This window comes from Python bivittatus, unplaced genomic scaffold, assembly GCF_059951505.1.
Source record: "Python bivittatus isolate LINGU-HERP-01145 unplaced genomic scaffold, Pbiv_v1 ctg000070_np1212, whole genome shotgun sequence".
Lineage (NCBI taxonomy): Eukaryota > Metazoa > Chordata > Lepidosauria > Squamata > Pythonidae > Python > Python bivittatus.
This window is the reverse complement of record NW_028277034.1, coordinates 19,308,141-19,330,920: the sequence shown is the minus strand read 5'-3', so window position 1 is coordinate 19,330,920 and position 22,780 is coordinate 19,308,141. Positions and strand designations below refer to the sequence as shown.

The 22,780-nt window shown below is 35.9% G+C and overlaps 1 protein-coding gene across 2 annotated transcripts; it reads left to right on the top strand.

Moving 5' to 3' along the window:
* Window positions 1-7,395: 7,395 nt before the first annotated feature.
* Window positions 7,396-21,689, top strand: RBM46 (RNA binding motif protein 46). 2 transcript variants are annotated; one of them, XM_088133259.1, is made up of 4 exons: window positions 7,396-7,557; window positions 8,595-9,062; window positions 10,940-11,722; window positions 21,320-21,689. In XM_088133259.1, exons 1-4 carry the CDS (start codon window positions 7,407-7,409, stop codon window positions 21,517-21,519), a joined length of 1,602 nt encoding a protein of 533 aa, XP_087989385.1. In that variant the 5' UTR covers window positions 7,396-7,406; the 3' UTR covers window positions 21,520-21,689. The 2 variants fall into 2 exon arrangements, with proteins under 2 accessions (XP_087989385.1, XP_025027291.1); XM_025171523.1 differs by lacking the exon at window positions 21,320-21,689 and adding an exon at window positions 18,716-18,771 and having other exon boundaries at window positions 7,407-7,557.
* Window positions 21,690-22,780: the final 1,091 nt, after the last annotated feature.

The following is a 22,780-nucleotide window of genomic DNA, read 5'->3' as shown; positions in this document are numbered from 1 at the left end:
GTGCCAATGGAAGATTTATCCTGACTGCTGAGTGCTCTCTGTTCATCCTTGATTTGGCAGAAACCAAGACCAACATGAAATTTGCTGTCCTCATTGTTGATCCATATCTTGCCTCTATTGCTTGTTTCAAGTTATTGTCAGTTCTTAGATTTTCCTCTAAGTTGACAAGGCATAACAGATTTTACATACTTTGAAGCTGCCACTGAATGGTGTCAGAATAAATGGGAAATGATTACTTTAATATCAGTACTGTTAAGGACAACTAAAGGCTCTCTCCCATGGACTGAAGATAAGATTATTTATTTATTTATTGTATTTATATATAGCCACTCATCTCACATAAAAGTGACTCTGGGCGGCATATAACAGTTAAAAAGAACATAAAAAACAATCACAAGTAAAAATAACTATAAAAGCACACAAAACAGGAGGGGATAATATTAATAAGGGAGCCATCGCAAAATCTCCCTGGTCCCCTGAAGTCTACATCGTGGGGACAGAAAAAAAGAGGTTGCCAAAGTATTTTTGTGCCAAGATTAGATTTAAGTGAGGTAGATCCAAAGATGGTTAATTTGATGCCTCAAGGCTCACTCTGTATGTGTATGTGTGTGTGTGTGTGTGTGTGTGTACCTTTTGGCTGATTGTTTGCCAGTCTTTGTAGCTATAAGTGATATCTATGTGAGATGGCTCATTTAGGCCTGAGTATTCTGCTTGGGTATACTTATATGTATGCTATGTTGTACCATGGGGGGGGAGTCAGGATTAGTGTTTTGCTAATGTATTTATATTTGTTTTGCTTGGTTTGTGTGTGAATATATTTTTTCTATTCATTATTTGGTTAGCGTTTAAAGGGGATCTTGTGGTACACTGTTTAGGGCAATTGTATAATTTGGGATTTGGGGATCAGACCACACGTCTGCTTTATACTATTTCTTGATCAAGTCACATTTTCTGAGTTTTATCAAATCTGCATTCTTCTGGAGCGGAATTGTTGGCTTAGTAGAGTGATTCTGTGATTTGGAAAATACATCTGACTTCCATCTATACTAACTCAGGTCCTTGGGCAAGTTATTTATTTATTTAGACTCACCATTTTGTCTTCTAGGAAATTAGTCTTTTCTGAGTGACCATATGTGGTCATATTCTCCTTCAAGATAGCCATTTTTTGAGAGCACTCAAAGCATTCTTTCAAAATTCCAATGTATTCACTGTCCTAGGAAAGTTAAAGGGAATCCTCTGGAATGTCTTTCAAAGCACAGACTCTCAGAATTTATTCCAAATGATCTTCAGTAAACCTAATTTTTAGCAACAAACTGCAAAGAAAGCCATAACAGAGAGGTAAAAGAAAACATTGAGTAATATTGTTCAGGATGTCTGATGCATTTCTTTTGGTCTCCATAACAGAAACTTCATCTTCCTAAGTCTTCTTAGTCTGCTCTGATTTGAATCTTTCCAAGCAAGTCTGCATGATAGTACAAACAAGCTGTCAGAGAAAAATGCATTCAAGACCACTACCGCCAAGTTGGATATATTGAATATCTCCATGAGAATGACTGGGTTCACATAGCATGCTAGACTAAGCTAAAATGGGGTTGAATTAATTAGTGGTTCAACTTGTTGAGATAACCCAATCACAGTCTTAACGTTCTGTACAAACCAAGCCTTCAGAAGCTATAACATGGTTTCACATTGTTTAAATGTAAATGTGTTTGCTTATAGGAACACTACTGCTGAAAGATACATGAAAGTAACTAATCTTGATAAGGTGAAGTGATGTTTTGGTTTCTCCTTCTAAGGAAAAAAGTTGTCTCGTCGTGGGTCTAATTTGTTCTAAACTGGCAATTACACTTTACAATTACAGTACAGACTATGTCTAAGTCCGCTGAATCCATCGCGTCTTCCTTCGCGTATTGGCCACTTCTGGCACTGACGATGGGAGAGATTTCGTGTCCGTTGGGACAAACGTTTTCACCGCCCACATTCTCTCTTCTCCCCCTCCCTCCCCACTAACGAATCTCCAACTTCACCTCCGCTCCATCCTCCGCCACACTTTGAAACACGACTGGAAAAGAGAATCTTCCCACCTCGCCTCGTGCCGCACCACTCGTTCATTCCCAATTGGTTAGAGGTGCTGTCAATCCTGTAAAGCAGAAGGCAATTGAAAAAAAGCCTGCGCAAGTTCGGAAGAGCCCGCCTGAAAGTTGCGCGCGCCGCGCATAAGTGAGAGGGCGTGGCGGCAGCCGCAAGTCAGCCGGTTCTTCGTGCTGTTTTCTCGACGGGGAAGGAGCGGTAGGCGCAGTTGTAGGGCGCGGAGGGAGTTGGGGGATACGCCGTGACCCACGAGGCGTCGCTTGTGATCGTGGATGCCAAGTTTCCGTTCCTTCGGGTGGGACCTTCGCTGCAGTATTTCCAGTCCCTCGTGCAGTGCGTGTCTCTTCGCTTAAACAAACAAGCAAACAGATAAAGAAGGATCAGCGCCTCAACGTGTACAAAGTGACTTTTTTTTTCGGGCCATGGGCGCTGATTTAAGCGGAATACCGAAGCCAATAATAGTAATAAGTTGTCCATTAAATAATTTTTTGGTAAAAACAGTAGAAAACTTTCGGACTGAAGATGAACTATTGTCGGAAGTAGTCGAGGAGAAAATGGAAAGGAACAAGTCCCAATGTTGAGGCAGGGAGGAACATGTGTGATGGCGGGGAGGTTGAGGGCCAGGCGGGAGTCAAGAAGGCGTGGTAATGTTTATGGGGGAAGAAAGTACGGATGAAAAATAGCAATAGGTTAATTGGCGGATATATCCAATTGTAATTATAATTTTATTACTTCCTACTGGAAGACATCCGAAGATTGTACTGTTCTTTAAAAAAAACCTGATAAAGACAAAAATAAAACAAAAAGCCTGTAAAGCCATCTTAAAAGTACCAAAGCTGTAACAAAAAATACTAGAAATGATTTTGAAGTCCAATTTAAAGATAAGTGGCTTGACACCTTTCCTAGGATCTGAGAGGCAATCATAGTTCTAAAACAGTTCTCCCCAACACCTTCCAGATGTTTTTGATTGCAATTCCCATTTTTATCTAGTCCAACCAGAGATTATGGGAATTACAGTATAGCACACCTGGATGTATTTTGAAGTTCACATATGTAAATAGTTGTTTCATGTAGGCTTCAAAAATAGGACTCTGCAAGTACAGACTACCTTCAAAAATATCTCTGAATTTTTATAACCAGGCAGGCTCATAATGAAATAGGCAACTTTTAAAAAAGTAAAGACAATTACTGTTTATTATTTATTTTATTTGTTTTTTTAGATTTTTTTAATCCTGCCTTCATTATTTTTATAAATAAGCCAAGGTGGTGAACATACCTAATACTCCTTCCTCCTGTTTTCCCCATAACAACCCTGTGAGGTGAGTTGGGCTGAGAAAGAGCGACTGACCCAAAGTCACCCAGCTGGCTTTCTTGCCCAAGGTGGGACTAGACCTCATATTCTGCTTTCTAGCCTGGCGCCTTAACCACTAGACCAAACTGGCTCCATTTATGTTTACATTTATTTTACATTATGTAAATTACATTTCATTTAAGTGTAAAGTACATTTATGTTTAATTTACATTCTAATACCAATTTGGCAGTTGATAATCTGTAGAGAAAGCCTGTGTAGTTCAGAGATTTGTCTTTGTAGAACACTGTTGCTTCTTTGTGGAATTCTTAACTATTAGCTAAGCTACCTACTGTCTGATGCAGGGTACATTTATAGAATAACACTACTTTTCCAGCAGAGTGTTTTCTTTCCTAGGTAGGAATAAAAGCTAAAAATCTGCCTTCTACAGATGATCCTGTTGTCTGGAATGAAGGATAGCCTTCCAGCTATGTTCTAGGTTGTATTTTGATTCAGAAATTGAAGAGTGATGAACATAGGCATTTTTATATAGAAATGTACAATTTCCATACATTGTAAGAAATGTACAAAACACAAGGAGCATGCTAATACAGTAAAAGCTATATTTATTATCAAGTTTTCTCCATTCCGTGTATCTAATTTTAACATTCAAGGGGATGGAACTGACCTGCTGTGTAATCAGTTGTCCAAGCATTTTTTTCCAAGCAAGCTTGTTTTCTATATCTAGGAAAAGTGTTTGGGATGTATGGTATTTATCTCTTCCCTCATCTGAAATCTCTTTTTTAGATATAAAAACTGTCGTGTTTATTTAACCTGGCCTATTTATATGAATAAGGGATTAAATTAAAGTGGCAACTGTGTTCATACCTTGTTTGATGTTAGAAAAATCTGTATAAATTGAATCTTCAGGTTTATTGCTGTTCTGTCTTATATAGAATATAAGAATATACTTTCATTTAGTAATAAATCTAATACCACTTGTTTACTTGAAATTTCATTTTCGTCCACAGATATTCATCTGATCAGGTTTATTGGGCTGGATGATTGATCAGAGCTCTATTTGTGCAACCTCTGTATTGAAGCATTTATTTGATATTTCAAAGGGATACAGAGCACAGTGAATTGATTACAGAAACCTAGACAATCTTGTATTGTAAGTTTTAATATTCTTTCTAAACTGTAATGGGTAGTATATACATTACTTATTACTTTTCTCTCCTAAGTACTCTGAACATTGTAGTATGTAAATTTTAAAATATAGTCTGGAACAGGGTTCCCCAAAGTGGTCAGTATCAACCTCCAAGGGTCGATAGGACTATCCAAGGGGTCGATAAATAGCTAGGGGTCAAAAAGGGGTCAGTAAATGGCTGGGGGTCAATAGGTAGTCGATAAATAATGCAGGGTTAATTGGAGTCAGTTAATCTTTTGGAGTCTCCAAAGAGGTCCAGGCCAGACTCTAGTCCTAAACATCAGGTGGCCAGCGGCGAGACAGCATTACCCAGGATTGGGTGGTCAGCTACCAACAAGAGCAGCCTTGAGTTGTCTGTATTGTTGTTATTGATATTCATAGTGTGATGCAATGGAATTATGAAGGCCAGACTCAGGGAGAGAAGCATCCTCTTTCATCTCCGGAAAGGAGGGGAAGAGATAAGAGGATGAGGCTGGCACCTCCCTGAGGAATTCACTCTGTTTTCGCTTGCTACTTTGGGAACAGAGTTTCAGTTTGGGAAGATTCTTGATAGAGGTTGTAGCTAATAAACATTGCTGAACTGAATCTGCATGGTCTCCTGGAGTTCCTTGGGCTAGGCCTGACACATAGTACTATTAAAGTATTTATTAAATTATTTTCATTTAATATTTGGGGGTCAATGAAAAATCTGAAACTTATGAAGGGTTGATGAGCTGAAGAGTTTGGGGAGCCCCAGTCTACAAGCATTGATGTAATATTGTATATCACTTTGCAGATTTCACTCCTTTTGTACTTATGTTATAGCATTATACGCAAGCAGCAGAATTTGTACTGTGATGTCACAATACACATAACACTTTGACATAAACTTGGCTTGCTGCAGATACCCATTTTGGAGATATTATTTTCTCATGGAGTATTTAAAACATTGGTAAAAGCCTGAAAACTAATTCATGCATGAAATATATAGCATACTTCATTGGCATAAGTCTACCATTGCATGTCTGGGCCCATTTTGTTTTTTTGAGAAACCCACCCAAAAATTACCCTTCCTTGGTTACCAAGCTAAAATAAGAATTTTAAAATGAATCAAATCAGTAAAAGATAACTGTCAGCTCTGAAGCTGACAGAACTTTGGAAACAGGTTTTATTATTCAACTATTTATTCTCCACCACTAGTTTAGGATTTGTCTAAGTTCTATTATACCTTCTCGTGTAATAAAGCAATAGGTGATAGATATTTTTCCAGTGTTCTTCAGTAGAAAAATACGCTTCTGAAATGCATAGTATTAAGATTGCCAATCAAACTGAGCTGTTTCTCAATTGAAAAAAATGGGCTGTTTCAAAGTTGAAGAAATAGATTTTGGTGACTACCTCTACAAAGTATGTTTCTATAAGTATATTATTTATTTGATTGATTGATTGATTTCTATAGCTGCCCATCTCAACAAGTGACTGTGCTCAATTAGGTCTGTTACTGAATTGTCAATAATTTCTATTTATAAATAAATGTTGGATCAATCTGAATAAGATGTTTTAAATCACATGATATAAATTTATTTCTCCATAATGAAGTAGTTGATTAATAGGTACCCTAAGTCAAATAGCTATGGGTTCTATCATAAAACTGTAGAAAATGCATATCAGTAAAGACTCATTCTTACGCAGGACTCTACATATTCTAAAATACTATCTATTATAATACTTTTCTATTTGTTTTACCTAAGGTGAATATGTCAAATAGGAATTTGAATAGAATTCAATCTCTAATAGTTAACCATCAAAGTATTTTAATTACTGTTCACTTTCTCCATTATTATAGATTTTTGATACTGTTTGATATTTGTAAAAATATGTGCTTTATTTTATACGAACACATGAATTTTTGAATACTCGCTATTTGTTAAATTTATATTCCATCTCCCCTCCAGGAACTCAGGTAGTATACATGTATTCCCTTCTCCAATTTTCCCAACCAGAACAACCCTGTGAAGAGTTAAGAGTTACCCAGTCAGCTTCTGTGGCTAAGGATGGACTTGAACTTGGCTTTCCTCAGTACTAGACTAACTCTTAGCCACTATAACTCACTAAGCAAAATAATTCAAAGCCCTTTCTTAGAGGGCTTCAACATAATTTGCAAAACAGAAATATCCACAAAATAATTTAGACCAGCTCACTATCTGGTGCAATAACCCTACCTTAAATTATCTGTAGGGTGGAGGTCTGTGGATCCAGCAAATTATAGTTGGATTTTGCCCTATGTATTCCCATGATATATTTTATCTATTCTTCCCAAGGTTCCATTAGGAAAAAAAATTGGGATGCTAGCAGAGAAGCTGGAGGAGATTTCTGACATTAGATTTCCCTGAAAGCACTTTCTGTAATCTCAGATGGAAAATCTATTTGGTCTTGAAGTCCATGAATGGCATGATTTCAGTTTAAATTTAATGTACAGTATGCATAATTTGGATATTTTGATTTAGTTTGCAATTTTTATTCTGCATTCATTTCCATATATATAACAGTCTGATTCTTTGGAGAAGTTAGAGGTAAAATCAGAAATAAACCATCCAGTTTATATGTTAAGACCTATGTAGACAAAATCAGTGTTTAATAAACCTGATCAGAGAACCTTTTGCTACTGTATTCAGGTATATCCTTACTTTTCTTTGAAATTAATATCAGATTATTTATACAGGTAAATGTTTGATTTTTAATACTTTATGTAAAAAACCTTTTCTAAGTAGAAATAAAATGCGTGTTCCATTTAAATAACATTAATAACTATTATCGGTTCTCCATAAGACACTACAGAAATGAATGAAGAACACACAGATGTGACAAATGGATGTAATAAAGTTAGATCTGGTACTCAGAATGAAGCTGCCTTATTGGCTCTTATGGAGAAGACAGGCTATAATATGGTTCAAGAAAATGGACAACGAAAATTTGGTGGACCTCCACCAGGTATTTGATTATTGCTTGATTTAAAAATATTAATTTTGGAAAATTGAAAATGTGTAATACATGCAAAACATAGACTCTTTAATTATTGCCTAAGTAGAACCCTAGCTTTGGTGTATGAAATGGGCGAAATTCCCCACTCCCAAAACTCATAATAAACCATTGTATTCCAGATATTCTGCTGAACCATTTCAGGTTAGCCATGATTCCCAGAACTAAAATCCAGGTGGGGCAGGTATGAGTGTACATTGTACCCATTCTGTCCTGCATAGCTCCCAGTGTGGCATGCCCCATCAGATCACCCATCCTCCCAGCACCTTTTCTTCCTTCCCTCCCTTCAGCTGTCATCCCACCCCAGTAGTGTCCCACTGGCTTTCCTCCCATTGTTCATCATCCCCATTTTCCCCAAGCCTTCCCTTCCATTGTTCCCTCATCTTCCCTCAGCTGCTGACATCCTTGGCTTTTCTCTGCTGTCCCCTCCCATCATCACCTCTGTCCAGAACAAAACAGGCCCATTTCATTCCATGTATAAACCAGAACCCCCCAAACAGGCATGTTTGGTTCAAAAAGAACCACTCAGTAACAGCTGGTTTCTGTTTGGACATCTGTATTGAATAACCTTAGAGTGCACATTGCATTTCTTCACAATCATAACAATTCCCTGTTAAAGTATTTGATTTAACCTTATATATTCTAATTGAACCAAATACAGTAAGGCTGTAAACCTTACTATTCATATTTAAGACTAACTTTAAATCAAAGCAGTGGGTTTTTGCTTAAGTACAAGTCACACAAATGCATTTTGATTAGACAAATACAAGCCCTGTCTAATGGAGTAGAGACCTGTTGGATAATTGGAATTTGTGGAGTGCACTAGCAAACTAGACTATTTTGCTTAGTTTGTGTAATGTGCTTGGATATAACATGGGAACTTCCCAAATTGTTTTAAAGTAAGTGACAACAAAATAATATGACAAATAATTGGCCAGGATTTTTTCTTAATATCAATTAATAAAACTCTGCTGAATATATTTTTTAAGGTTGGGAAGGTCCGCCACCACCCCGAGGCTGTGAAGTGTTTGTGGGGAAAATTCCTCGTGATATGTATGAGGATGAATTAGTTCCTGTTTTTGAAAGAGCTGGGAAGATTTATGAATTTAGACTGATGATGGAATTTAGTGGTGAGAATCGTGGATATGCTTTTGTAATGTATACAACAAAAGAAGAAGCTCAGCTTGCCATTAGGATCCTTAATAATTATGAGATTCGTCCTGGAAAATTTATTGGTGTTTGTGTAAGCTTGGATAACTGCAGACTATTCATTGGAGCTATTCCAAAAGAGAAGAAGAAAGAAGAGATCTTGGATGAAATGAAAAAAGTCACTGAAGGTGTTGTAGATGTTATTGTGTATCCAAGTGCAACTGACAAGACAAAAAATCGTGGATTTGCCTTTGTAGAATATGAATCCCACAGAGCTGCAGCTATGGCAAGGAGAAAATTAATTCCTGGTAAATATGTTCATTCTTCACATACAAGGTTTAATCATATTCTTGTTGAGATCGTGTATGTTTGAGCTATGCTAAAAGCTACTCAATATGCGAGAGTGTCAGATTCCTTTGCTTCCCTCTTGCAGAAATCGAGTAATGGATTTTAAGAGAAAAATAAACATATGGCTGAAGTGTATTAAGCTATGCCCTGGTTATAGGTGACTTCTTTGTAGTCCCTCTTTCCTAGCATGTTTGTTGTTAAAATTGGAGGTACCTTCTGTTTTCTACCAGATCTAAATATTTGTATATTGTTGTTTTAAAAGTGAATAGTCTTGATTTGATGGTAAGGTTGACAGACTTCACTTGGTTTACGGCAGAGAGGACATCTCAGTATTTTTTAAAGATGGTGGAAGTTATAGTCCATATGTATGCCCACACACGCTATTATGATCCTGTACTTGTGTTAAGATCCTGGAGGGTTAATATGAAAGCATGATTTAGAATTTGGCAAATTAGCGAAGATAGCTGCTTAATTATATGGTGCACGATATTTGTACTGTTAATTCAATGATGGGCTATCACTCAATTCCTGAATTACTCTTTTTAGCTGTAATGAGATTATATGGATCTTAGTACTTTATTATTCATGGTGTAAACTTAATTTCATGTTTGTCTGTACTTGGGTTACAGTATAAGCAATCAACTTAATTTTTGCAGTTAAAATGAAAAATGAAAACATTTTTCAATGTTTTATAGATTTTTAAAAGCAGCTTTGCTCTAAGTTCATGCTGTAGGAAAATGAATAATTTTAGAAAGAAGATGGCAAAAATCAACATTGCTTAAATCATAAATCACTTACCTCAATCTCTGCTTGACTTGATATTTTATCTAATTAGTTAAGCCTACGTGTGATTTTATGAGCAAATTTGCAGGGTTCATAAATTTCTTGATGGGCTGAAAGCTAGGCAGGCAGGATGTACTGCACCGCTAGAGTGCCAGCTCTCAGGGAGGGCAAGAGATAAAGTACCCGCATGACATGTGACCAGTGGGCAAGAGAGGCAGAGGGGAAGTGCCTGCTCAGAGCAAGGAAAAGAGTGCAACACAAAGCTTTGAGTAATCACTGGTAAAAGCTTGCTTGTGATGCTATTACTGGGCAACTGCTACTATCAGGAAAGGGCAGCAGGGGTAGTAGCCCAATCTTGTTTATGACGTTACCCAATTAGATAACGTCATCAGTGCTAGTGTGGGTTTGTTGCCCTACAAGCAAACCCCACACTCGCTAGCACTGATGATGTTACCTAGTCAGGTAATGAAACATCTGCAAGCAAACAGCCAAGCTCAGAGAGCACCAAGGACTCTGCAGTGGGTTTTTCTCAGTTTCCTTGTTTCCATTTATTGGGAGGAGTTCAGATTGCAACATTCCCAGTTGGCTACCAGGAATTTCAGAGCTGGTAGCTTAAGTTCCTAGAGTGTACTGCAAAAAGCCATATACAATTGGAAAACGTTTGATTTTTCCAGCAACTATTGATACTTTATCATTCATGGAGATCTCACAAATTTATTAATATATGGGTCATAGCACCATACAGTCTTAAGAACCCCTGAGTTAAAGCTATAAAACTCATTACCATAAGATACCTATAGGAAACTTTTTTCCCATTAATTTTCTTAATATAACCTATTTTAGAATGTATTGCTTTTTTGTCCTGGACATTTAACCTTACTGGGGATTTACTGTGACATGTGTTTTGTTCAGAAAATGGTTTTCTTTATCGTTTTAAATAATTGTATTGTGTCCTATTGTTAGGTATCTTTCTTTGAAACTTGAAAAGGGGAACAAAAATATTTCTATTTAAATAAAAGAAACTGATGAAAGCTATTTTTGTTTCTTTTTGTAGGAACTTTCCAGTTATGGGGCCACACTATTCAAGTAGATTGGGCAGACCCAGAAAAAGAAGTAGATGAAGAAACAATGCAGAGAGTAAAAGTGTTGTATGTTAGAAACTTGATGATCTCAACCACAGAAGAAACAATTAAGGCTGAGTTTAACAAATTTAAGCCAGGAGCTGTTGAACGGGTAAAGAAACTCCGAGATTATGCTTTTGTTCATTTTTTCAATCGAGATGATGCAGTTGCTTCTATGTCAGTTATGAATGGAAAATGTATTGATGGTGCTAGCATTGAGGTAACACTAGCCAAGCCAGTAAACAAAGAAAGCACTTGGAGACAACATCTTAATGGTCAAATTAGCCCCAGTTCTGAAAATCTTTTAGTTTTTACAAACAAAGAAGATGGTCATCAGAAATCACTAACAAAGCCAGCAACTCTTCCAATACGCCTTAATGGGCAGAGCAGTCCAAGTCCTCCTGAAATTGAAAGGTGTACTTACCCATTTTTTCCAGGAACAAAACTTACTCCAGTTAGCATGTACTCTTTAAAATCTAGTCATTTTAGTTCTGCAGTGATGCAGTTAGATTATTATTGCAACAAAAATAATTGGGCGGCTCCAGATTATTATTTATATTCAACTACAAGTCAAGATGGAAAAATTTTGCTGGTATATAAGATTGTTATTCCAACGGTTGCAAATGGATCCCAGAGTTATTTTATGCCAGACAAACTCTGCACAACAGTAGAAGATGCAAAAGAGCTAGCAGCACAGTTTGCACTCATGCATTTGGGTAAGTTTTTAAAACTTTGATTTTAATTTAATCCTAGTACTTGATTGTCATTATTTTGGCAGAATTTATTTAAAAACTTTAATGCCTGTTCTGCTTAGTAGACAGCTTCTTCAGAAATGTTTGCTGTATTTCAACAGTTTTTCCCACATACAATAAAAGATATAGGGATACCATCACCTCAGGATATACTTGTGTTTTTTTTCACTTTCTTTTTAAGAAGCAAGCCACATCATGCTAACTAATTTTTTAAAAAGAATATTTAGAACAAATGTATATAATTAATACTTTCAAAATTATTTTAGATATACTATTTGCTTCTGTCTATCCATGGATTCTTTGCCTTTAAGCAAATTAACACTGAGATATTCTTTCTTGTATTATTGAAAAGGCAGTGGCAGTTAATTTGGATTTCTGTAACATCTTTTTCTACTTAAGGATACTATCATTAAAAAAGGATGTGTAGAAAAATGGAAGCGATGTCTGGGAATGGATTTACATAGCTGTTTAAACCCTTTTTCCTAATGGATTTAAGATTAAAATACACTTATGTTAACTACAATATAAACTTTGGAACATCTTTTAAATCACTTTTGTAAATAAGCCTACAAGTTACTACCATTTAAAAATGTTTAAAAACTTCTTAGGACTTAACAAAGGAGAGATGGAAAAACTCTGTATAATTTTTGTAGTAGTCAATTGTATCTTTATTTGAAAAGGCACTTCCCTATTCTGGCAACTTCTTTGATTTCTCAGCTTGATTTTGACATCACAGTAAGCCTGAATCATTTGAATCACATGATTTACTACAATGTGTGATTCATTACAATTGTGAAGTTTTTTTTTCATGTAGTGTACTATAATCAAGTAGCTTAGTGTGATAATGTGAATGCAATGTGCATGAGACAAAAAAGAGAGTTCTGTTCATCCTCTGCCAGTTTGCTTATTCTGCTCATAAAATATCATACAGCTGACAGGCAAGTGGTTAAATTCAACACAGTTTTAAATTTATTTCTATTCTGAGTATACTTACAAAGATAGCATATATTTCTCTAAATGTTTTATGCAAGGCTCTGTACAGCTTAAAATCAATTAGGCTGATCACTTATAAGGGTATAGAATTAAAGAGTTATTGCATTTTTATATCTGTTTGCCTCAGTGAGACTTCCATCTCAATAAACAAACAGAGCATGTGTTCTTTTTAAGTAGGATAGCTTAGAATCTCTTGCTATAGGAATAAAGCATTAGACAGCCTTTGAGTGTTGTTTGGCCAAACTATAGGGAATTTCACAGAACTTTGATGGTGATTCCCTCCACCACCTGTTTTCATTGCCTTAATAACACACCACATGCACTCAGCCCAGAACTTTAGAAAACCTTTTTGTCTGTTAAAATGGTACATTATTTTGTTTTGTTCTGTTTTTCTTTTTAAAAAGTAGAGTTAGGAATTGTCAGTTCTATTAATTGAATATTTTAAATACCATTTTAGGATAGTATTGCAGATATGTTCTAAGGTAAATAATTGACATTTGGAAGGAAGAAAATAATTCAAAGTTGGCAAAATTTCAAAATGGAATCAAGTGAAAGTTCTTCAGGCTCTGCTAGCTCCAGTTGAATATCCACTGTCTCTGACATTAGAAAGAACCCATTGACTGGGATTACATATTGTACTAACTCATGGTTAATTTAAACATGGCTTTTTGAATATGCCATACTTCATTGAGGTTATATCATGTTAAGCCATAAATCATAATTATAAGTATAGTGGCTGTGTTCCCAAACTTAGTTATGCCTGGAGTTCTGAAACTGTGGGCGTAAAGCACTAAAATAATTAATTTGCATCTTCCCTGTGAAATCATCCAAAGGCAGGCTATTTTCAGCTTTTTTGGTCAAGCACATCTGCTGATAGATGGGAAATGACAAGCTTGCTATTTCACAGAATATGCCGGATATGGATATATCCTGGATATGTTTATGAGAGAAAGTTTTTGCTGAGAAAGAAACAGAAGTAAACAATATAAAAATACTTGTCATTAGTTTATTCTCATCTATAGCTAGATATTTTAGCCCATTGTTTCCTTCATTGTGTTGCCTAGTGAAATTGATAGAACTGGAGGTATCCTTAATTTGTTTTGTTTTTGTAAATACTACTTAAGTTACCAGCAGTGATGGGTTGTACCTGGCATTTAAGGGAGATGGATCCATTTCCCTTGGTGCAATAAAGAAAGGGTGGATTTTAAGTTGCTACTACTCCCCACTCCCCAGTATTTTATCAATCTTGAAAAGGAACTGAAAAGTGAAGAACATTTACATCAGTGAAATTGAATGAAGGAAACTTTAAAATGTGGAAAAAATTATTCTCAAATAGGCCCAATTCTTTAAGGAAAATTATGAGAAAAAAGACTGAAAATGAACTGTAGGCGGAATACATTTGTTCATGGGGGCATTAAGACACAAGAAAGACAAGTGATTAAAATATATATTGCCCAAGAAACCCTTCATAAAAGTGCATTTAAAAGTGCACTTGCATTTTATAAATGTCTATCAAAACTGAAAGAAGCTCAGAAGCTTTTTGAAATGAAATACAGGTGAAACTCGAAAAATTAGAATATCGTGCAAATGTTCATTTATGTCAGTATGCCAACTCAAAAGGTGAAACCAATATATGAGATAGACGCATTATATGCAAAGCGAGATATGTCAAGCCTTACTTTGGTATAATTGTGATGATTATGGTGTACAGCTTATGAAAACCCCAAATTCACAATCTCAGAAAATTAGAATAGTGTGAAAAGGTTCAATATTCTAGGCTCAAAGTGTCCCACTCTAATCAGCTAATGAATCCATAACACCTGCAAAGCGTTCCTGAGCCTTTAAATGGTCTCTCAGGCTGGTTCAGTAGGAATCACAAGCATGGGGAAGACTGCTGACCTGACAGTTGTGCAGAAAACCATCATTGACACCCTCCATAAGGAGGGAAAGCTTCAAAAGGTAATTGCAAAAGAAGTTGGATGTTCCCAAAGTGCTGTATCAAAGCACATCAATAGAAGGTTATGTGGAAGAGAAAAGTATGGTAGAAAAAGGTGCACAAGCAGCAGGGATGACCACAACCTGGAGAGGATTATCAGGAAAAGGCCATTCAAAAGTGTTGGGGACTTTCACAAGGAGTGGACTAAGGCTGGAGTTAGTGCATCAAGAGCCACCACACACAGACGGATCCTGGACATGGGCTTCAAATGTCGTATTCCTCTTGTCAAGCCACTCCTGAACAACAAACAATGTCAGAAGCGTCTTACCTGGGCTACAGAAAAAAAGAACTGGTCTGTTGCCCAGTGGTCCAAAGTCCTCTTTTCTGATGAGAGTAACTTTTGCATCTCATTTGGGAACCAAGGACCCAGAGTCTGGAGGAAGAATGGAGAGGCACACAATGCACGATGCTTGAAGTCCAGTGTGAAGTTTCCACAGTCTCTGTTGATTTGGGGAGCCATGTCATCTGCTGGTGTTGGTCCACTGTGCTTCATTAAGTCCAGGGTCAACGCAGCCGTCTACCAGGAGATTTTGGAGCACTTCATGCTTCCTTCCACAGACGAGCTTTATGGGGATGCTGACTTCATTTTCCAACAGGACTTGGCATCTGCCCACACTGCCAAAAGTACCAAAACCTGGTTCAATGACCATGGGATTACTGTGCTTGATTGGCCAGCAAACTCGCCTGACCTGAACCCCATAGAGAATCTATGGGGCATTGCCAAGAGAAAGATGAGGGACATGAGACTGAACAATGCAGCGGAGCTGAAGGCCGCTATTGAAGCATCCTGGTCTTCCATAACCCCTCAGCAGTGCCACAGGCTGATAGCATCCATGCCATGCCGCATTGTAGCAGTCATTGCTGCAAAAGGGGCCCAAACCAAGTACTGTGTGATGGACTGGAATGGAGGAATGGGGGTGAAAACGGTGCTCTCGTCTCCAGAGCCACGCTCTGGAGATAAGCGGAGAAAGCTGCCGCATCCCTAAACATTCCAGAAGATAGTGAATAGCTGTGCCTGGGAACTGGTGATCAACTGGTGATCAACTGAGAAGATTCCTGTAAACAGGCACTGACTAATAAACCTTGCTGATTGAACCTGCATGGTCTCCAGGAGTTCTTTGGGCTAGGCCTGACATCAATCTTCTCAGACTCCTATTTACCTTCAAGTAGAAGGAGTAACATCATGGCTACAGATCCACAGGGAGCTAATCTGACTCTGCAAATGTTGGCGGCCGCCCTACTACAACATCAGCAGCAAGTGGATGCACAGATTAATAACCTGCAGACAGCAGTGGGACAACTGATGCAGCAGGTCGGCCCAGGAGCCCAACAGCCACCACCAGCACCACCACCAGTGTTGTTGCGTTCGCCTGGTAGCATGCCAGAGAAGTACGGAGGTGAGGTGGAACAGATGAGAACATTCCTAACACAGTGTGAATTGTTCATGGACGGCAGACCGGGAGAATTTCCTACAGATCAAACAAGAGTGGCTTTTATGATGAGTTTGTTGAAAGGCTCGGCGGCCAAATGGGCTACACCCCTCATTGCTCAACAACTATCAGAATTTCATTGCAGCTTTCAGGGGGCACTTTGGAGACCCAGTGAGACGATTAACTGCCTGTCGAGACATTCAGAAACTCAAGCACACCAGCAGATCGGTAAGATTGTTTATTCCAGACTTCAAGTTATTAGCGGAAGAATGTATAGAGGAGGTGGCAAGTGCTGACGGACCATCCTTCTCGGACATGTCATCTCTCCTGCCCTTGCCAAGTTCCCCTGAGAACTCTGAGGGGAAGGATGAAGATGGAGGGAGGGGTGATGTGATGGACTGGAATGGAGGAAGGGGGGTGAAAACGGTGCTCTCGTCTCCAGAGCAACGCTCTGGAAATAAGCGGAGAAAGCTGGCGCATCCCTAAACATTCCAGAAGATAGTGAATAGCTGTGCCTGGGAACTGGTGGTCAGTCTGAGAAGATTCCTGTAAACAGGCGCTGGCTAATAAACCTTGCTGATTGAACCTGCATGGTCTCCAGGAGTTCTTTGGGCTAGGCCTGAAATACTGAGTACATATGCATGCTTATACTTTGCAGAGGTCCGATATTGTTCTATTTCCAATCCTTGTGTTATTGATGTCATGTAATATTCTAATTTTCTGAGATTGTGAATTTGGGGTTTTCATAAGCTGTACGCCATAATCATCACAATTATACCAATGTAAGGCTTGACATATCTCGCTTTGCATGTAATGCGTCTATCTCATATATTGGTTTCACCTTTTGAGTTGGCATACTGACATAAATGAACATTTGCACGATATTCTAATTTTTCGAGTTTCACCTGTATATGAATCTTACCTCACACATTAAATACAAATGCATATTATTTTGTAAAATCACAATCGTGTTGAATCAGGTTATGGCCCACCTAGTTCATGATTTTGGTTTAACACTGGTACCTTGAAATCTCTTTAGCCAAATATTCTCATCTTTGTTTTAGGCTCTGGTACTCCCACCCTCTAGTTAGAGCTCATGGTTAGGTAATTTAATGTTTGATATTAAAGATTTTGGCTCTCACCTCAACCTGAAACAATTACATTTGTAAAATTAATTTTGATGTTACAGCTTTATTTCTTTTTATTGGAACCTACTGCTAATTTCATTCTGACAACTAGGCTGTTATAGTAATATGTTGAAATCACTGAAACAGTGCTTTGCTGAAATCCAAGGTTTTGTTTTGTTTTATTTTAATCTTGATGATCAGCCTTTCTTGAATGATGGAGGATCTGTATTAAATCTCCCATCACAAAGTTATACTCCTCTAATATTATTGATTCATATCCTTCTAAAGAACAAGTAACCTTTGCTGTCTTTTTGCTTCTCTTAAAAGGTACTTTACCATTTCCAGCATTTCCTGCATTTTATGTTACGGCTTTATTTCTTTTTCTTTTTCTTTTTATATTTTTATTAAATTATTATATTTTATATTTTTATTAAAGTTTTTAATTTTTTAAAATTTAGATTAATAATTATCTCCCAGTTCCTGCATTTCTAACATGAGACGAGACCATTTCCAACAGTTATAAACTAATCTCACATATTAATATGCCATTTTCTCATTGAGCTTTTATATTCACAAAAATTATTTGTGCTGTGTGAATTCTAAATACTGCCCTGGTAATATAAAGTACTGAAACATAATAAGTTTCTAATAAATATAAGCTATGTCTTTCTCATTACTTTGTATAGGTTTTATGGTTTTTTATTTGGCATTTACATCCTGAATCCAGAGCCACCTTGTGGAAAAATGTATATGACTAAATAATTCATTCTTAAGCACTTTTCATGGTGCTTATTTAATTTCATTATACCATAATTGCTATCTGTGAAAATGTAAACTTCTTAATGTTGACTGCTTAATTGTGAAAAATTATTATACATAATTTTATTTTTAATAAAATCTTTACATTTTCAATTTTTCATAAAAGGCTAAATATCATACGTGATTTACGTTAGGAGAAATCAGTATTGGGGGAAGAATCTTTGGTCATATTTTAAAAAACTGGTGATTCTGATTTGCAAGAAATCTAGGTAGAATATTGAAATGTTCAATACTCCTGATAAATACTCCTGCATAAAGCAGAAATGAAAATACATCAGCATTATGTGACTGCAGTCTTGTATTCTAAACCTGCATATTTGTGTTATTTTACAATGCCAGCATAATACAATAAGCATAATGAATTTTGGGTTTGTACCCTCTACCATAGCAAGATTATTAAAACCATAATTTTTGTATCTGCAATGTTAATGCCCTCTTAGCCCAGTTTGAACTAAAGGATTCTATATACATAAAAAGAAGTGAAATGTGTAGTTTGGACTACTGCGGTTAAGTCAGTCCCAGAATTCCAAACACTTCAGTGAGGGTTAACATCACCTTGAAGATTGTTACATTCTGTCTCCACTGCTTGCAGAAAGGGTACATAACCTCTCCAGTCTGGACCTGTATAGGAAAATTTGGACAAAGTAAACAGGTAAGTAACTTAACTGAAGCAAAGATGAGTAAAATTTGTGCCTAGTTGAACTCTAGCTATTTTCCTGGTATTTGACATTGAGTAGTAGTATAAACTTCCTAGATAATGCCATTGATATTGTGAACGTTGCATAGTACTTCAGGATTAAATAATGTTAAAAATTTTCAAGTCAACCATAGTAAAGAGAATAAGAATGTATGCTAAATTGTTGACAAAATAATGTGAATACATTTCTAGAAATACACTATCAGAATTTCTTTAAAAAATAAGGACCAGAATTTCATATAGGAAAAAAAATGGATATAAGTTTATTATTTTTATAGGTTTTATTGAATAATTTGCTTTTTAAATTTTACCTAGCAAATTCAGTTTACTCTTTATGTTCCATGTTTTTATCTTGCTTTTGAAGTTAAGTTCATATACTGGTGCTTTTATAAATGCTAAATGATTACATATTGTGCTGTGGTTTATTCAGGTGTGAAATTTATGTTGGAGGAAAAAAAAAAGAACTTCAGGGAATACAGTGTCCAAGAAATCAAATTAGAAATTATAACTTTTTTTCTAAAATTCTTCTCTAACCTAATTCTAGATAATCAGTTCTGTAACTTTAAAAGTAGCAAAAAAGAAAAATATCTCTGGTATCTTAAAGAGAAATCTACTATAGCATGGAATTTTTATAAAATAGATGTTACAATATTGCTGGTATTTATCTACTTTTTCTTGATTAGATATTTACACAGCACTCCATTCTTTCAGGTTGATAGCTGCAAAATTATTGTAATATAACATTTATAGTAAGTCATGTACTTCTTTTTATATCAGTATGTAACTGTCAGATCAGTTAAAATGTATTGCCTGATGATGGAATGAAAGAGGCTCATCTTATGATTTTAATAAAATGTGTTTTATTTAGGCTTATAACATTGAAATTATGTTTTCACCCTCACAGTTATTATCTTATAATGTATTGTAGTCATTTGTTAGAAAAAAATAACTGTAACTTTGTATTGGGCAATAATGCATATTAATGCCCATGTATTGGAAAAGATATTTTTAATAATTATATTTTAAAAGCCCTACTTTAGATCTAAAAGCTATCATGCTGTCTTTAAATATTGGCTACGTAATGTGACTAAAAATACTGCCACTTTCTTTTTCTCTGAGTAGTTTATCGCTAACAAGTATGAAATCTTAAAGGCAAAGATTGAAAAATAAAGCTTATTTTTTGGAAGATTATTTTAAAATTGTTATTGTGGCAGGAAAATAATTCTCATTTGCTTCTGCAAAATGTAAGATGTAACTAAATGTTTAAATGAAGATGTTAAAATTTACCATATTAATAATGCAGTTTTGATTACACTAACTCAGAAATAAACCCCATTGCATAAGTGAGATTTATTTCCAATAAATGTATGTATGCTTGGAGTCCAAACACATTAAACACAACCTAATTAAATATATATCAACACCAATGACTTTGGTTTTCCTAGGGAAAAGCTATTTAATCCTATACCCTCATGCAAATTGTACGATTTTATATGATTATGTGCATTTGGATATAATCTTTGTTAAGCCTTAAATATCTATAGCTACTTCAAGCAGAATATTTTTGTGACATTTCACAACAAGATTTGCAAGTCAGTTTCTTCTTTGTCTTGGCTTTCAGTGTTTTTTTTTCCTATTGAAATATGTAACCCAATATCTAACTAAAGGTCAAATTTTGATTGTTTCATATAAGAACGGTGTATGCTGTGATGTACTGGACAGGTTATAGGATAAATCAGGTTACTGGATAGTGTTACAAATTCTTCAGCTCTTCTCATTGGAATATTCAGAGATCTATGTGGATTTCCACCGGCAGCTTGATTGTGCAAAGAATCACACAAGTTCTAATTTAATTTCCTATGTTAATATATATTAAGATATTCATATTCATTTATATATTTGATAGGGACATTGAAGATGGCTGCACCTGGTCTCAGTGTGATATGTACAACTGCAGAAGCGGTGCAGTTTCTCATGATGAGGGATGGAGGCAATGTGGTTAGCCCATGTAGAGATTTTTCACCACATCTAGTAGTTCTAGTAGCCGGAAAAGGCTTTTGCACGGGCAAGTCCCATTTTCGTTCTCCAGTGAATGGAAAGGTTAGATAAAGATTTAGTGTACACGGAGTGCATTTGCAGAAATCTCTTGCAGTTATTGGAACTGTTGGATAGACCTTGAAGTGAAATAGCGTGCTTTGCTTTTAGAAAGGATTGCTTCACCATTCAGCTTTGAAGGAGTGCTTTATGTGAAATTTCATCAAAACAAGGCATTCCTTAGCTTTGCACAACTCTAATACAGAGGGTTTAGAAAACCTGGGATCAAAACTGCATTTGCATAGCAGTAGCCTGCAGTATAATTCCAATATTTCTAAGTGATAAGATTTAGAATAGAAGTATATGGAGAGAATTATGCTGACCATTATGATTTCTCCCTTTTTTAAAATTAATTTGATACTCAGCTTGCACATTCACGCTTAACTCCATAAATTTCTTTTGCAGATTACAATTTCCGTCGAAGTTCAGTAAATAACATTTCTCCTGTTAGTGCTACGCTTTCTTCTGGAACAGCCAGCGTTTTACCATATACATCAAGACCATATTCTTATCCAAGCTATCCCTTGTCACCATCAATTCCGCTTGCTAATAGCAACCATGTTGGACAGCGTCTGTACATCTCCAATCAGGCCTCATTCTTTTGAGGGGAAAAAAAAGCTGGATGAAAAAAAGAATACTTTTTTTTAAACTATAATGTAGTTTTAGTTTTAATCGGGTTCATGCAATTGCTTTTGCTCAGTTATTTCAGATTGCTTATAAATTATAGATAAGAAAACCCATTTAAATGTTTTTTTAAATAATTATTTTCATTAAATAGTAGCTTTACAATATTTTAAATGCATGCAATTGTTGGTTGTAATCTTGTTACCAAGGATCCATTCTTTGGAGATGAAAAGCAGTATTTGGTGAAAAGCAAAGTATTATGTAAGAAGGAAATGATGCGCAATTTTTTTTAAAACACAGAAACCTTAACTCCAAATGAATAACGTATAAACTCTTGTGGTCCTTTAAAATTACATTGTATATTTTAGTTGCATGATATTTGTTTTATTAAGTAATCCACTGTTTACATTGTTAAATTTTATTTGTTAAAGATATTGTTCTATTTGCACGTTGTAATGTTTTTAATGTTCATATCATGTGTTTAATTCCATATTGAATGCAGTCATTTTGACATTAAATTCTTGCTGTAATAAAATAGTTCTGATTTGTTTTTAATATTTAAAGTAGATATTGATAAATTTTCAAAGTTATTTTTTTTCTCCTGTAGCATTAAATCAATCATATAATTAACTTGTGGGCATGAGCAAATAGACCAACACAGGAAATGGTACCAAGTTTTCGCTTGTTTGGGGACTTAAAGCCTATTGAACTCATACCACAGGGTAAGGATTGTAGATGTTTCTGCAGAGACAAAGCTCTATATCTTTATTAGTTGGTTCTCTTCCAAGGTCAAAAGAGGAGTTCTGCCTCTGACCTTAGAATGGCAAAGCTCCATTTATACTGCAGAATAAGTTGATTCCCTATTCCATTAGACCTAACTCATATAGGAATTAGGCAAAAAAGATGAATTACTTTATTCTTTCATAACAGAACTCACCAAGTGGATTAGAATTTCTGTTCAAATTTATTTCATTTGTTTATGAATTTGAAATACACTGCTGTATTCCTACAGCAGAGGGGAACACGTGTAAGTTTCTGTTGGGAAATTTTCCAAGTATTAGATTGCAATAAAGCAAACTTTGCTTCTTTTGGAGGCCATGTTAACCATTACATACTCTAATGCTGCTACCATTTACTCCAAATTAGGACCCAATTAGGAGTGCCTCATTAGTTTAATCTTATTACATTTGTATTCAGCTTTTCTTTCATTTTATCTTCACAATATTACACATTAGGATGAGA

What these genes read in the sequence shown, in the direction of transcription:
- RBM46 (XM_088133259.1), top strand. Translation starts at nt 7,407, where the DNA reads ATGAATGAAGAACACACAGATGTGACAAATGGATGTAATAAAGTTAGA. An exon ending in ATTTGGTGGACCTCCACCAG is followed by an intron (nt 7,558 to 8,594) that starts GTATTTGATTAT and finishes ATATTTTTTAAG; the next exon opens with GTTGGGAAGGTCCGCCACCA. An exon ending in AAGGAGAAAATTAATTCCTG is followed by an intron (nt 9,063 to 10,939) that starts GTAAATATGTTC and finishes TTCTTTTTGTAG; the next exon opens with GAACTTTCCAGTTATGGGGC.